The 15616-nt window shown below is 40.5% G+C and overlaps 1 protein-coding gene across 1 annotated transcript in view; it reads right to left on the reverse strand.

The window, feature by feature from the left end:
* The window catches only part of PLVAP (plasmalemma vesicle associated protein), a 36143-nt gene extending 21338 nt beyond the window's left edge, over positions 1-14805 (reverse strand). The window contains exons 1-2 of the mRNA XM_068234176.1: positions 14247-14805; positions 4939-5005 (exon numbers count right to left, since the gene is read on the reverse strand). Coding sequence (XP_068090277.1) covers positions 4939-5005; positions 14247-14630 — 451 coding nt within the window. The 5' untranslated portion in view covers positions 14631-14805. The remainder of the gene's footprint in view (positions 1-4938; positions 5006-14246) is intronic.
* Positions 14806-15616: the final 811 nt, after the last annotated feature.

The raw sequence follows: 15616 nt of genomic DNA on the forward strand, positions 1-15616 counted from the left end.
GAGTTCCAGCACTATAAAGACCTTCACCGGTTTATAAGAAAACTAACACTAAAAAGGTTCATTGCCATTCAGGAAAAGAAAAACCCAGCCCATCAGGCCACACATTCCAATACAGTTGATAATCCCGACTCAATTGAAGACCTCAACGTTGATGTAGGACTTGGGACTGCTATGACTGACCTGATGGACCTATTAGCTGAAGGGACTGAGATCGAAGAGAACGAAAATTGGTTACAATATCTCCCTAACTATGATATTACACATACTGCATTTAAACCTAAGTACATTTTTTATCCTACACATTGTAAGGGCCAATATATTAATACATTTTACAAAATTGTTTTGGATCAATTTAAGACCCTTTATCACAAAAACCCCCAACACACCAGGTTTAATCTCACAGGTATGGAGTGAGAGGCACTGAAAAATGTATTGGAGAATAAACAAATTGTGGTCAGACAGGCTGACAAGGGGGGAGGCATAGTTGTGCTTGATCTGGACAAATATACAGAAGAGGGCCTTATGCCTAGTACACACCATACAATTTTCTGTAAGATTTTCTGTTAGATTTACCTGCCAGATCGATAATTTCCAACATGTTGGAAATGATCTATCTAACCATCTATCTGCCTAGCAATTAAGCATTGTTCTACTCAGCAGGAGATAACCAGAAGACAATGCACCAAAGATAATGACCAGTCTCTACCAGTACTTTGCAGAACATAATCTAATTACAGAAAATCTTACAGAAAACCTAACAGAAATATCTAACAGAAAATTGTATGGTGTGTGCTAGGCATTAGACTGTTGTCAGACAGTTCCACTTATGTTCGCTTCCAGAAAGACCCTACAGAGAGTTTTAGTAATGAATTAGGGGATGTGGTGGATAGGGCATTTGTTCATGGGATACTTAACGATAACGAGAAGAAGTTTTTAATGGCACCTCATCCCGCATTCCCGTGATTCCCTATTTCTACCACATCCCTAAAATACATAAAAATCCAGAGCACCCCCCTGGGAGGCCCATTGTGGCAGTTATGAATGGGCTCTTCGCCAATGTATCCTCTTATGTTGACTATTTCTTACAACCCCTGGTACAGCGTATGGATGCATATACCAGAGACTCTTTACATGTATTGGACATTCTTTCCGATTACAAATGGGCATCTCTGGATGTGACGTCTCTCTATATCTGTATTCCGCACGAGAAGGGGTTAGAAGCGGTACAATTTTTCCTATCAGAGGATGATACTCTGGCCCATGATCAGGCCAAATTGATCCTTGCCCTCACCAGATTTGCATTGTCCCATAATTATTTCACGTTTATGAACCAGATATATCTGCAAACATGTGGTACGTTGATGGGGCTGGTTTCACCCCCAGCTTTGCCAGTTTATATATGGAATATTGGGAAAAGTTTTACATCTGGACTTATAATCCCTTCATTAAGCATCTTGTTTTATTTACAAGGTATATAGATGATATCTTGATCATCTGGGATGGTGATCAGGAATCGTTTACCCAGTTTGTGGCCCATTGTAACAACAATCGTTTTGGACTACAATTTACATCAGTAATGTCTGCTGAAGGAATAGTATTTCCTGATCTGGAGTTGATTTCTGACACCAATATTAATATATGCTCTAGAATGCATTTTAAACCTATGGCAGGCATCCCTTACCTTCATACCATTAGTTCTCATCACCTTAGATGGAAAAGCCAGTTCTGCAGATTGCGTTGGTTCCCGCCTAGAAGCCAGTTCTGCAGATTGCGACGCAACTTCACAACATTAGAGGACTATAACGAGCAAGGGAAGGTACTTACTAAAAAAATTCCTTGATAAGGGTTTTAAAGAAAATTATATTGCAGAGGTGATGAATGAATACAGAACTAAAAACCATGCTGGAATTTGGAGATCAGAGAAAGAGAGAGGAAATTAATTGTTTGTTCATCACTAAATACACCAACTGTTCTTTTGAAATAAAGAACAGTATCAAAAGAAATTGGGAAGTAGTGAAGCAGGACCCCTTTCTGAAAGGGGCTCTCCCGAAAGAGCCTGGGGTACTGTTCAAAAAGGCTAGATCCTTGAAAAATGTGATAGCACCCAGTAATGTCACCATGCCATGTGTCAAATCGGATATGTTTCCTAATATTAGGGGTAATTTTAAATGTAATGTGAAGAGATGTAGATGTTGCCCATTTATTAAGCATAGGATTGGAGAGGTATTTGATGCCAACGGTCAAACAGTCCAGATAAAGGAATTTATAAATTGCGGTAAAAACTTTGCGGTCTACTTGTTGTCCTGTGGGTGTCCCAAGTCATATATAGGTAGAACCACAAGAACACTACTACAGAGATTTGGGAAACATAAACAAAATATTACTGATGGTATAGAATCGCATAGTGTCTCTAGACATTTTAAGAAATACCACAACAGTTCCATAGATTCATTACGGATTATGGGCCTAGAAGTGGTTTCAGCTAACCTGCAAAAAGGTCAGAGATATAAAAAACTATGCGAACAAGAAAGCTACTGGATTTTCAAATGTAATGCCCTATCCCCATATGGGCTGAATGAGAGATTAGAAATTTCAACATATTTATAGATTGCGGTGGATTTGGTCCACATCCATTGTTAATTCTGTTCTCCTCATCTTTCTCTTCCAGGTTACAACACCTATGTTTCTTCACCCAATTTTCCTCCCCTCTTCACTTACCTCACTCTTCCTTCCAGGTGGTGAGTAACACTCGTATCGTAAGCATAATACAAGTACCCCTCGGTCTCTAACATTGGTGGTGCATGTAGTACCTTTCTTGCTATCCGACAGCTTTTCTCCCCTCATCTTGCTCCCCCCCTCCCCCCATGGCATTGGGGAGTACACTTGAAGCAGGCCGGTCCATCACATTTACATACATATGTTCTTTTGGCAGTGCATGGTTGTGTACTTCTTAATCAGTCTGTATATTGTTCAATACAGTCTTTACCTGTCAAAGTTGTGCCCATATATATCTTCACGTACTGTTTATCTTTTCCCTAGCCAGCTACACTAGCCTGGTTATCATATGGATAGTTCTATGAACATCAGCCACTGTCGTTCCCCTTATTGTGGTATACAGAGTCAGTGTGACCATAATAGGGATATACTAATCGTTTTAGAGCTTGCACTGTTTTAGTGTCTTGTATCGCAAAATATATATAAATATTTTATTTTTTAGAACTATCCAATATTAGTTGTTGGCGATTGTTGTCCTAAAGTGTATTATTTATGCTAAGGTTTACATTTAAGCTTTTGATAGAACTTTTAAATAACAATCTGTTTTATATGCATGTGGATAATGCACACACATGCAAGTTTGTAAGTGACAGGCGGTGTGAGCGGTTCCAAATCCATTGGTTATAATCCATCCCCCACCTACGTCACTCATTCATCCCAAACACCACTTCCGCATTAGTGTGCGAGTGGTGAGCGGCACTCTTATTGGACATCTGCTCCACAACGCCTACTGTTGCCATTGTTGCTATAGCAACCAGATATCAATTTAAACTGTGCCAGGGGCCAGCAGCTTCATCTGAAGAAGGCGGAGTCACGATGAAACGGGTAATGACGCTGCTGGCACGCATAGGATAGGCCCCGCCCACAGCCATCACTGAACATTTCCTGATATCCTAGGAGAACTGGATGCCTGCACCGCCGGCCACGGAGCGTGGTGGGTGACAGCAAGAGAGGATGATACATTTATATGCTTGTACCATCCTACATCTAGTAAGTTTTATTCTTTGTATGCTGATAATAAAAAAAACACTTTTAATGCACCATAGAGTGCTCTAACTCACTTATACACACCTCACTTGTGACTGGTAGACTGGGCCATGTGAGGAAGTAGCAAGCTATCAGTGATGTCAGAGATGGAGACCAGTGATCTGTTGCAGTGGGACATTTTACATTTTATATTAGAAAAAAAAAACACCTTTTTTTTACATTTTAACTTATATGTCATTTTTGAGGCTTGGTTCTTTTCAAGTCTACCAGTCTGCATTTTTGACAAAACAAGCAGACACACATGGAAAGCATGAAGCTGGTACGGATATTCTCTTGGTTGCTTCCCGCCAAACTGTTTTGCCTGTTGCATTTCCATAATGGATAAGCCTGACAGAATCTCCTCTGAGGTGGCACAGGGCCGTGTAATGGGCCCTGGTGGAGTACAGCATATCTATATGGACACAGTGCTGCTTCTGCTGAGTCCATTGCAGTGTGGATTGAGTTTCAGCCTGAATTAAATATTTAATGTAAACCTACCCTGAACGTTTTAACAATATTTTGCCTTTAGGTGGCAAATGTTTGCACCCCTCACTTGGTTAATAAGAGTGAAGATTGCTAGCAGTTAGTGGAATAAATCCAGGTGCAATGTATATGACTGCATGCATATAACTGCATTCACACAATAACAATTACGCTAACAATTTAGAAATTCTCACTTTGGTCACTTATGTCAAGGGCCACAAACTTTTTCCACTGCATTGGAGACAGTTTTATAAAACATCCAGGCTGGGTTTCATGGATCACTTTGCTCTACAGTTCTGAAAAATGTTGGCTCTTCAGGTTCAATTTAAGTTCAATACTTCATGTATTGATTGATGGGAATGTACGATAATGTACGTCCTGTATCATTATTATTCCTCAGTTTCTGCTTGGTGGCAGGACTATGAAACCAATATATGTTGGTAGCTTTCTTTAACACACGCACGCACACACACACCTACACCTTCCTGTTTTTGGATAGTGACTAAGAACAAGCATAAAGTTTGAAGTTAATTTTTTCCTGGATATGGAAAACCATGGTAAAGATTTTGTGATGATCCAAAAAAACTGGAATTTCTGTAGAATTTCTAAGTTTATTCTCTATAGGTTCTTGTGTTAGATGCTAATAACACTCACTAGTGCAGGTAATGTTCATATGGTCCAAGGTCATGGTGTAGAATTTACAGGGATCCTGAGGTGATTGCTAAAAAGAAAATAAAAATGAAAAAATGTTGTCAGTATTTACAGTATGCAGCTATGAAATAGACAATGTATTCAAGACAACACAATGGCTAATTTATGAAAGGGCAGAGGTTGGATTCAGCTAGCATTTAGTAGTCATCGGCTGATTTATATAAACAACTGGTAGGTAGTACAACTGATGGAGGCGCTAGCCAAGTACCTGAACAGCACTGTACTCATACTAGTGTTGGTGCTTTTGGCATATTCAAACTTGGAACCTTGTTCTGAATTCTGCCGATCTGAACCTGAATCTTTATGCATGTGCCCCGCTGCTGGGATGTTAACTCACCCTTGTTGCCGCTTCTGTGATGCCTTTTACGTTGCGTTCCAGTTCCCATATACTTCCACATTGAGTTCCAGCCCACATATACTTCCATGTTGCATTCCAGCGCTCATATACCTCCTTGTGAAGGAGGAGGTATGTGAGACCTGGAACGTGACGTGGAGGGCAGCGCACAGAGGGAGCGACAAGAGTGAGTTAACACCTCCTGCCACAGTGCGCATGCACAAAGATTCAGGTTCTGATTGGCAGAATTCAGAATAAAGTTCTGAACTCAAATATGCGGAATGCACCAAAACTACTTAGTACAATAATAAAGTGCATGGAAATTACCCCCCAAAGTTTATATACAATGTTTCCAGCGCATGTTGGCCAGCGATCCCAACCACCTGGGTGGACGGCTCTAGTCATTTTCATATAAAGGAACCAAGTAATGGTAACCATGCAGTTTAGCCATGCCCGTGAACTACTTCTCAGAAAATAGTATGGTTATAAGTGTTTCAACTGTACAATCAATGCAGTGTTTCAACATATGCAGTCCAATCAAATCATATGACTTAGTTTGGCCATTACAGCACACAGTTGATGGTAGTTTTTCAGAAAAGTACTGTAGTTTTATCAGATTACTATGTCTTTGCCTAGCAAAAAAGTGTAAAAAGCTTAAAGTGAGCCTGCAGTAAGAGAAATACATATTTTTTTCCTATTAAACAATGTCAATTACCTGGCTGTCCCTCTGATCCTTTTAGGCATACTGCTCTACACACTGGGCCTAATGGTGAGTTAAATGCATCCTCTATCTTCTCCTCATAGCTGAACCCAAGACTGATGCCTTGCTTGCCATTGCCTTAGCCTGTCTTTGTTTAAATGTATAAATAATCGTTATATCACTTATATCCAGCAGTGGCTGGATAGTGTAATGGTTAAAGTGAACCGAGCATCATTTTTAACACCCAGGGCAGCTCAATAGCAAATTAAAAATGCATTCTAAAAATGTGGTTTATTATTAAAAAAAAACTTTAATTTTACCTCATTTTTTTACATCTAAGGGTTAAAATAGCCACTTTGTCCGTCCGTAAAGGACCTGCGGTTACTGAGCAGGAGATTGTGGAACACAGATAAGAAATCACCTCTTTAGACTTAATTGACCACAAACAAACCCCCATTGTACTTCAAACAGAAAACATCAGTTACAGTTGAAGAATTTCACACCTAGTCTGGACAATGCTAGTTGTAAAATAGCAGGGGGTTGAGCTTCTGAACAATGGCAGCCCTTGCAGCTATTTGAAGCCAAGAGCTACTTGGATCCCTTTAAGGGTTCTGCCTCTGAAGCAGGAGACCTGGGTTCAAATCTTGGCTCTGCCTGTTCAGTAAGCTGCACTTATTCAGTAAGGGCTCTCCCCGCAAGCGATTTGAGTCCGACAGGAGAAAGTCGCTATATTAAAATTCTGGAAGTATATACAGTTCTACATTCACTGATGGTACTGTTATCATCTACCTCTGACACAGGAAATCTCTGCTCTTCCTGTTCAGTAATCCAGCACCTATTCAGTAGTAGACCTTGGGCAAGACTCCCTAACACTGCTACTGCCTATAGAGTGCATCCTAGTGGCTGCAGCTCTGGCGCTTTGAGTCCACCAGGAGAAAAGCGCAATATAAATGTTATTTGTCTTGTCTTATCCTTAACCACTTCCCCTCCCCCGGGACGAGTGACTACGTCCCTGCAAAATGCCATAACTCTGTGCAGGGATGTAGCTAGTAGATCCTTCCCTGCCGCCTGTTCCCGCTCGTCCCCACGCCCGTTACCGCCGCTAATCGTTAAGCGCTAGATCAATGAATGGGAACACATTCCTCTGTGAATGACCGCAGTCCTCTATGAGATGGTGTCGCCATTCACAAAGACCGTCCATGCAGTGCTTCCTGTTTGCGTAGTAATACTATCACTAAGGAAGTGAGCTGCGAATACATCTTGTGACCAAATATTAAAATTACATCTACTTTTTTTTCCCAATAAATGACCTATTTTGACATTTAAACATTTTAAATTAACCCCCGACTTCCCACACTCCCCAATAGGTACCCAAATATTTCTTTTTTTGGGGAAGGGGGGTGGGGGGGGGGGAAGAATTACAATTAAAAAAAATACATAAGTAGTTATCTTAGGGACTGAACTTTTTTAATATGTATGCCAAGAGGGTATATTACTATTACTTTATAAATTATGGGCTTGTAATTAGGGATGGACGCAAAACTGAAAAAATTCACCCTTACTTCCAAATAAAATATTGGTGCCATACATTTTACTAGGGACAAATTTTAAACGTTGCAATAGCTGGGACAAATAAAATGTGTGGGTTTTTATTACGTTAGCATGTATTATTTTAAAACTGTACTGGCCGAAAACTGAGAAATAATGAATTTTTCCCATTTTTTTTCTTATTTTTCCTGTTAAAACACTTTTAGAATGAAATAATTCTTAGCAAAAAGTACCCCTCAAAGAAAGCCTAATTGGTGGCAAAAAAAAACAACATATAGATTGTTTTGTTGTGATAAGTAGTAATAAAGTTATAGGTGAATGAATGGAAGGACCGCTGACAGGTGAAAATTGGCATAACAATAGGAGGGGGGGGGGGTGATTTTTGCAGGGGGGGATTGGATGTTGAACTAGCTTATGGTAGAGGCGTGATATGCATATTGATAGTGAGCATGCGCACTATTGTAGCGGTCATTTTCTAAAGCTCCACCATGTGCCACCTATTACCACAGCTCCAAACACAGCCATGTGAGGAGTGATAAATTAACAGCCACTCAGGGGGGTGCAACACAAGTAAATTATTTTTGAGACTGAGCAGAGAAACAATGGGGGATGGGACAGAGGTAAAAAAGAGGCACAAACCACAAATGTGGAAGATAATACTGTAGTTTAAAAAAAAAAAAACTGTGGTGTTCTTTTGCATTAAACCAGTTCACTGATTACACGGCTTCCTCTGCCAGCCTAATCCATACATTACTCCATGTTAAACAGCAAACAAGCAGATATACCAAGCATCAAACCTTAATTGAGAAAATATTGAGGATCAAAACCTTTTACAGAGGAAATGCACACATTGGTGCTCCACAAGAAATTAGTTTAAAGCATAAAGTCTAAAGGTGGCCACTAATGATCCAATCTTTTTCATCCAATTTTACCAAATCTATGTAGTATAAGGGTAAACTGAGTGAATATATTGAATGGATAATATAGGAAGTCCCTTATATTACATAGAAATGGTAAGATTGAATGAAAAAGATTGGCCACCATTACGCTTACATTTTTTTTTAAATACAAAAATGGGCTGTAATGGTATATGGTCAAAAGGACAACACTCCTTAGTCAGGCCACTTGCCCCTGAGACATATATTCCTACACAAATAGAAATGTCATATGAAGCAACTAATGCTTGGTTAACAATGAAAAAATGTAATTTCCCACTGAAAGCTTATGTGTATCTATCCACCAAAGACTCCTATTGGTATACACTCTACACAATGGATCAGTAGGAAACTCCAATGGGAAATACAAATCTGCTGACGAGGTCTCCGTTCATTTAGTGATGTGATGAGGACAGACTACAATCAGGATTACACAAAACTAGAGGAAAAAGGCAGAGAAGGTATGAAAGTATGAGGCTTGACAGAAGATTAAGGCTAGGTTCACTGTGGTATGTTATGGTTGCGCGTTATAAAGTCTTATAATGCTGCTTACCACACTGCAATGATTAGTCTATGCGACGTTCACAGTGCGGCATTAGGGTTATGGTGTAATCTGTTGCGTTATGGTAATGCACTGCATGCAAACGTCATCTAAATGCACACATTAACAGATACAGGGAAGCATACTTTTAATTGTCTGTATGCTTCACTGTACGTTAATGCTGCGGTAATGTGCGGTATAACTTTTGCTGCCTTGCGTTGTGTTCTTGTTGAACAGGGAACACAACGCAACATCCCACTGTGAACCTAGCCTTAAAGGAATGATCTGCGCAAAATTAAAAAAAAAGTTCCACTTACCCGGGGCTTCCTCCAGCCCGGGGCAGCCGTCCTGTGCCCCCGCCGCAGCTCCTGCGTCTCCTGGTCCTCTTCGCCGAGGGAGCCGAACTCGCCAGGTTGGGTTCCGGGTCGGCCTCTTCTGCGCTCCACGGCGCGGGTCACGTGGTCCGGCCGACGTCATCTGAACGCTACTGCGCAGATGCAGAAGCTGCGGCGGTGGCACAGGACGGCTGCCCCGAGCTAGAGGAAGCCCCGGGTAAGTGGAACTTTTTTTAATTTTGCACGGATCATTCCTTTAAATAAGTAGAGACATATACCTTTTACCTATTTTTTATGTATTATTACAAGGAGCATATCACTGCACTAATAATATAACCTTCACCACTTCCTTGGGTGGAGAAGATCCTCCTGTTGATAACCCTGGACAATGGTTAGCACCACCACATGATTCACCTACTCCTGGATCTCTTCCCTGCTTTTTCTGCCCTGTCAGCACTCCCATTTTGTCGTTGCGTCCTCTGTATCAGTTGGCATCTTCACCGTTATGGCGTTGACCCGGAAGTACTTTTGGGTTACTTCTGGTGAGCGCCATAGCAGTGAAGACGCCGGCAGATACAGGAGACACGGTGATGGAACAGCAGGGCTGACAGGATGGAAAAGGCAGCGAAGGGATCCAGGAGTAGGTGAGTTATGCGGTGGTGCATTTTTGTATACGTTTTACAACTATGGCGTTACAAGGGGGCATTCCTAGGGAGGATTACTGCCGTTTCCTCTCCGCCCATATTCGACGTTCTAGTCAGTCAAACATTTCGGCTGACTAGAACGGGGACCCCTGGAGGCACTAGTGACAGAATGGTGCTGTGACATAAGTAAACTCAGTAAACTCAGTCCTCAGGTCCCAACAAATAAGTTTGTTTAAATATTCAATGTATGATCAGTTCTGATATTGTACATTTCTGATATAGTAAACTACTTTTATCTGGTTCCTCTGAGTTTACTATAAAGGGATTCTGCTGTAATCACAATGGCACAGTTAAATAAAACCGTGAAAAAAATAAAAGGCTACAAATACTACCAGTAAATATATATTGTAACTTAGACATTGGTATGATCTATGGAGTAACGTTAAAGGTGGCCAGAATGTTAAAGGTGAATGGAATTATTTTGCAATCTGAAAATATTTTTCCATTAAAAAAACTGTTTAGAAAAAAATTGAATATTACATGGTGGATTGGTTTGATTTTCAAAACAATACAATCAATCAAGAAGAGAGATTGTATTTAAAAGATCTAAAGAAAAATTGTGTGGTGTTATGGCCACCTTAAAGAGAAACTCCAACCAAGAATTTAACTTTATCCCAATCAGTAGCTGATACCCCCTTTTACATAAGAAATCTATTGCTTTTCACAAACCGATCATCAGGGGGCTCTGTATGGCTGATGTTGTGGTGAAACCTTTCCCACAAGAAGCTCTGAGGACCGAGGTACTTTTGGCAGTTTCCTGTCTGTGAACCTTGATAGATTGTGGGAAATAGCTGTTTACAGCTGTCTCCAACTGCCAAAACAGCTAGCAGAAGCTACATAACCTGCCCACAGTAAAAATGTCACCATGTAATAAATGTCAGAATGTAAATCGTGGAGAGGAAAGATTTTACAATGAGCAAACACTGACTAAATCATTTATACATAATTATTGTAAAAATGAAGCACTTTTTTATATTACATTATTTTCACTGGAGTTCCTCTTTCAGAGTGCTAGTGGAATATGTGCAGTTATGCACCATGTAATATAGAAGGACACTATGCTATGTGTGGAGACCCATGTGGGTAGCCCATAAAGATGATAAATTAGACTTTCGTTCATTTGAGTTGATGCAAATGTGTTTGCAATTTGTATGCAGCTTGTGAATAAGCCAACCAAAGTCGTCTGCAACTGCATTTGATTGGCCCAATTTGCAACCACTGTTGCATTGACTCACAAATATTCGAAGTTCATTGATTATCTCTAGTATCAGGCAATGGATCTGTAACCACAGTTTACACTGTTTATTCAAGAATATTTTGAGAATTATTTTTTTCTTAAATTAGACTACACAAAAAGCTCAGTGTGTATGAGATCACATAGAAATACATAATCTATGAATTTCAGATATTAATAAACAGATTTCAGTCTAACACAGAAGTAAAGCACAATGTGGTTATAACCCTTGTAAAAAAAGCACTAGGGCCAATTAACATCCATAGCAATCAAGAAAAGAATGCCCATTTGGATAAATAGATTGCATATCAATGATTAGTGAACAAATATATTGTAAGTTTATTTAAGGACTTGTACAGTTACATAAAAACAAATAAAAAACTTTTAAAATCTCCCTTAATACTGATCATCATCAGAACTCTCAAAATGCCTGTTAAATGTAGTATCACAATATAGGTCAGGGTATACAAAAATGAGGGTCAGCAACAGTGATAAATAGTTAAATACACAAGAAAAAAAACACATAATAAGTATTGTGAATCTGTAAAAAAATATCCTTAGAAAAGCCAATCGTATCATATCAAAAAAAGTGGTACAAAATGCAGTGAAAAATGTCCAACAACAATATTCCGAAAAAGTGTCCTGTGCAGCAAGGGTTAAACAGTACATGTGGCAATGAAGGCAATAAAGATAAGGTGCAGCAGCAGTACAGAGATAAAGCTCTATCATCAGAGTGCAGTAGTGAAGAGGAGCTGGCTTACCTAAATAAAGGCTCATACATACCTACCAACAATCTGTCCAACTATCTTCCAAACGTATCTAGTGCAAGATAAGTTGGGTGTGTGTATGGCTCATGGCTGGCAAACCGATGATCAACTGATAACAGGTTTTTTGCTAGATCCAACCGGAGGATCAATCTGGCCAACTATCATGAATGTGTGTGCAAGTATTTTGAACAACTTTGTTATTTTTGAATGCAGACATGTTGTACAGTTTGCCATTTTTGTTGCATGCATAGTATTTAAGTGAATTGGTTGTTTAGTTGGTTGGTTGGTGTGTATGTACTTGTCAAGTAAACAACTTGTGGTTGGTCATGTTGTGCGGTTGGTTGTGCATTAAGTTGGATGTGTCTATGAGACTTAAAGGGAAGGTTCAGGGAGGGTGGGTAAAAAATAAAAATCAAATTCCACTTACCTGGGGCTTCCTCCAGCCCGTGGCAGGCAGGAGGTGCCCTCGCCGCCGCTCCGCAGGCTCCCGGTGGTCTCCGGTGGCCGACCCGACCTGGCCAGGCCGGCTGCCAGGTCGGGCTCTTCTGCGCTCCAAGGCCCGGAACTTCTGCGTCCCACGCCGGCGCTCTGACGTCATCGGACGTCCTCCGGGCTCTACTGCGCAGGCGCAGAACTACTGTGCATGCGCAGTAGAGCCCGGAGGACGTGCGATGACGTCAGAGCGCCGGCGTGGGACGCAGAAGTTCCGGGCCTTGGAGTGCAGAAGGCAGCCGGCCTGGCCAGGTCGGGTCGGCCACCGGAGACCACCGGGAGCCTGCGGAGCGGCGGCGAGGGCACCTCCTGCCTGCCACGGGCTGGAGGAAGCCCCAAGTAAGTGGAATTTGATTTTTATTTTTTACCCACCCTCCCTGAACCTTTCCTTTAAGGCACTGGAAGAGAGGCAGGAAGACAGCCGCTGATACACATGTCCAACTTAATGCACAACCAACTGCACAACATGACCAACCACTCAACAAGTTGTTTACCTGACAAGTACATACACACCAACCAACCAACTAAACAACCAACTCACTTAAATACTGTGCATGCAAGCTAAATGACAAACTTCACAACATGTCCACATTTAAAAACAATAAAGTTATTCAAAAGACTTGCACACATATTCCAACCTGCATGATAGTTGGCCAGATTGATCCTCCGGTTGGATCTGGCAAACAACCTGTTATCAGTTGGTCATCTGGTTGTTTGCCAGCCGTGAGCCGTACACACCCATTTTATCTTGCAACAGATACGTTTGGAAGATAGTTGAACAGATTGTTGGTAGGTAAGTATGAGCCTTTATTTAGGTAAGCCAGCTCCTCTTCACTACTGCACTTTGATGATAGAGCTTTATCTGTACTGCTGCACCTTATCTTTATTGCCTTCATTGCCACGTGTACTGTTTAACCCTTGCTGCACAGGACACTTTTTTTACACACATTTGGCATAACTATTTTGTTTTAACTGGATTTTAACCTTCAAATTATGTTCCCAAGACTAAATATCATATACAAATATATACAAATTTAAAATTAAAATAATTTCTGATGTTATTTCTCCATGATACAACTAGCTGATGTAAAAGTGAAACATAAAGTATGGTTTCACTTTTTTACTTGGGGATCTGATAAAATAAAGACAGATAAGTTGCTAATGGCTGCTGCCTTATACAACCTCACTGCTTGTTGTACTGTTAAGCCAACATATTTCTATTACCAGGGGCGTAACAATAGCAATTGCATGCATAGCAACTGCTATAGGGCACTGGGGCACAGGGGGCCCAGGTGGTACTTTATGGACTCACTATTAACTTTCTTGTGTTCCTCTACTCTCTGAATTTGTCTCAGTGCCCATGGACTATATGCAGTGTAGTTTGTATGAGAATGTAAATTGTAGGTTGCATTGCTCAAGAGTACCTAAATCTGAAAGCCCCATTATAGTTTTGTTATGGGGCCCTACAATCTCTAGCTACACCACTGCCTATTACCATAATATAAAAGAGAAATATGTTAAATCTAACTTTAATAAATTATCCAGTTTAAAAATCAGATCACATCACATAAAGATCACATCACATAACAATGGTCAGAATTAACAAAATATACATAAGTCATGATGTATAATACAATGTTTCATATAATAACTGTACTCACAGGAGTTCTTTGGCCAAAGATTATTCTGGTCATGGTCATGTTCTCTATTTGCTTATTCTTTGCCATCACGATATTGGTGCAGTTTTGCATTTGCTTCTCCAGACCGGAATGTCTTGTTTTCAGCTGACTGAAATTTCCTAATAGCAACATGTTTTCATATGTTAGGGCTTTAAAGCGACTCTCCACGCTTTGCAGACGAGATTCTGTACCACCGTGGGCATTGCCATACAACATGAAGAGCACCAGGCCTAGGATGATGAGGAACTGAATAATAGATGAAAAGATAAAGACATATTTCATGTAATGCCAGCAACCTTTCTGCTTGGACCTGAGGATGTCCTTGGACTCCAGGCCAAACTTGGCCATTGCATAGCTTGGGTCCATGTTTGGTCTGTGCTGTTTTTGTTTTCTTCTTTGGCTCTTCACAATATAATTGCTACGTCTGAAAATGGTTTTAAAGGTACTCCATGCAGAGTAGACCGTAGCCCCGTGGTGACCAGTAAGAATTCAGGAGACCTTTAGCTCTCCTGTCTGTAGCCCTAATTATCTGTATTCTTCTTTGCCTTATTATGTTATCTTGAAAAGGGCGGCAGAAAAGGGTGGGATTATCCACTCACTGTTTATGTAAGATTTTTTAAGTGTTTCTCAAGACTGGCTCCATCCTGCTGCTCAGGATGCATCCAACTTCCTCAAATTTGTCATAACAGTCAGTATTGGAAAAAGAAAGAAGCAAAAAACATTGTAATGGATGCATTCACTGGTGGTATTTTTCATTTAAGAACCAAATGCTACTGCGCCTCTTTTTCATAAATATAAATAAACTACTAGTGTTTGCATTGCTCCTAGCTTTTCTAAAGATTTTGAAATGTAAATAGTAAATGACTTATTTTTTAAATAGAATCTGTGAAACTCTTTACGTTTCCCACTGCAACAGGTTGAATGTTTTCATTTGACAACATTGCTTGCAATATTTATCTATTTATCCCAATAAACCAATATTCAACAGCCACACAATGAAATACATACCTGATAAATATAAACAAAACCTATAGCAAAAGTAAGTGTTAAAAAGATTATTTAAGAAAGGTGTTACAATATAAGCGAAAAGAAAATACACTGTAGGTGGATTATGTATATGGAGACCCTTAAGAGAAAAGACAGGGAGTAGCATTGGCAGTGGAGAGCAGACATGGGGGGAAGTACTGGCGGGCGGGTGAAAGTAAGCTCTGCATGGCCTGGGGTGGGTGAAAACATAGATGGGGAGATCCGGCCAGGGCAGTTTCCAGGCTAAATTTCACCCAGGGCGAGGGTGTAAAAATCTCCCCCCCCCCCCCCACGTGGAGCCAGGTATAGGTGCCTGCAGTATAGGT

Source organism: Hyperolius riggenbachi, chromosome 1, assembly GCF_040937935.1.
Source record: "Hyperolius riggenbachi isolate aHypRig1 chromosome 1, aHypRig1.pri, whole genome shotgun sequence".
In the NCBI taxonomy this organism is placed as follows: Eukaryota; Metazoa; Chordata; class Amphibia; order Anura; family Hyperoliidae; genus Hyperolius; species Hyperolius riggenbachi.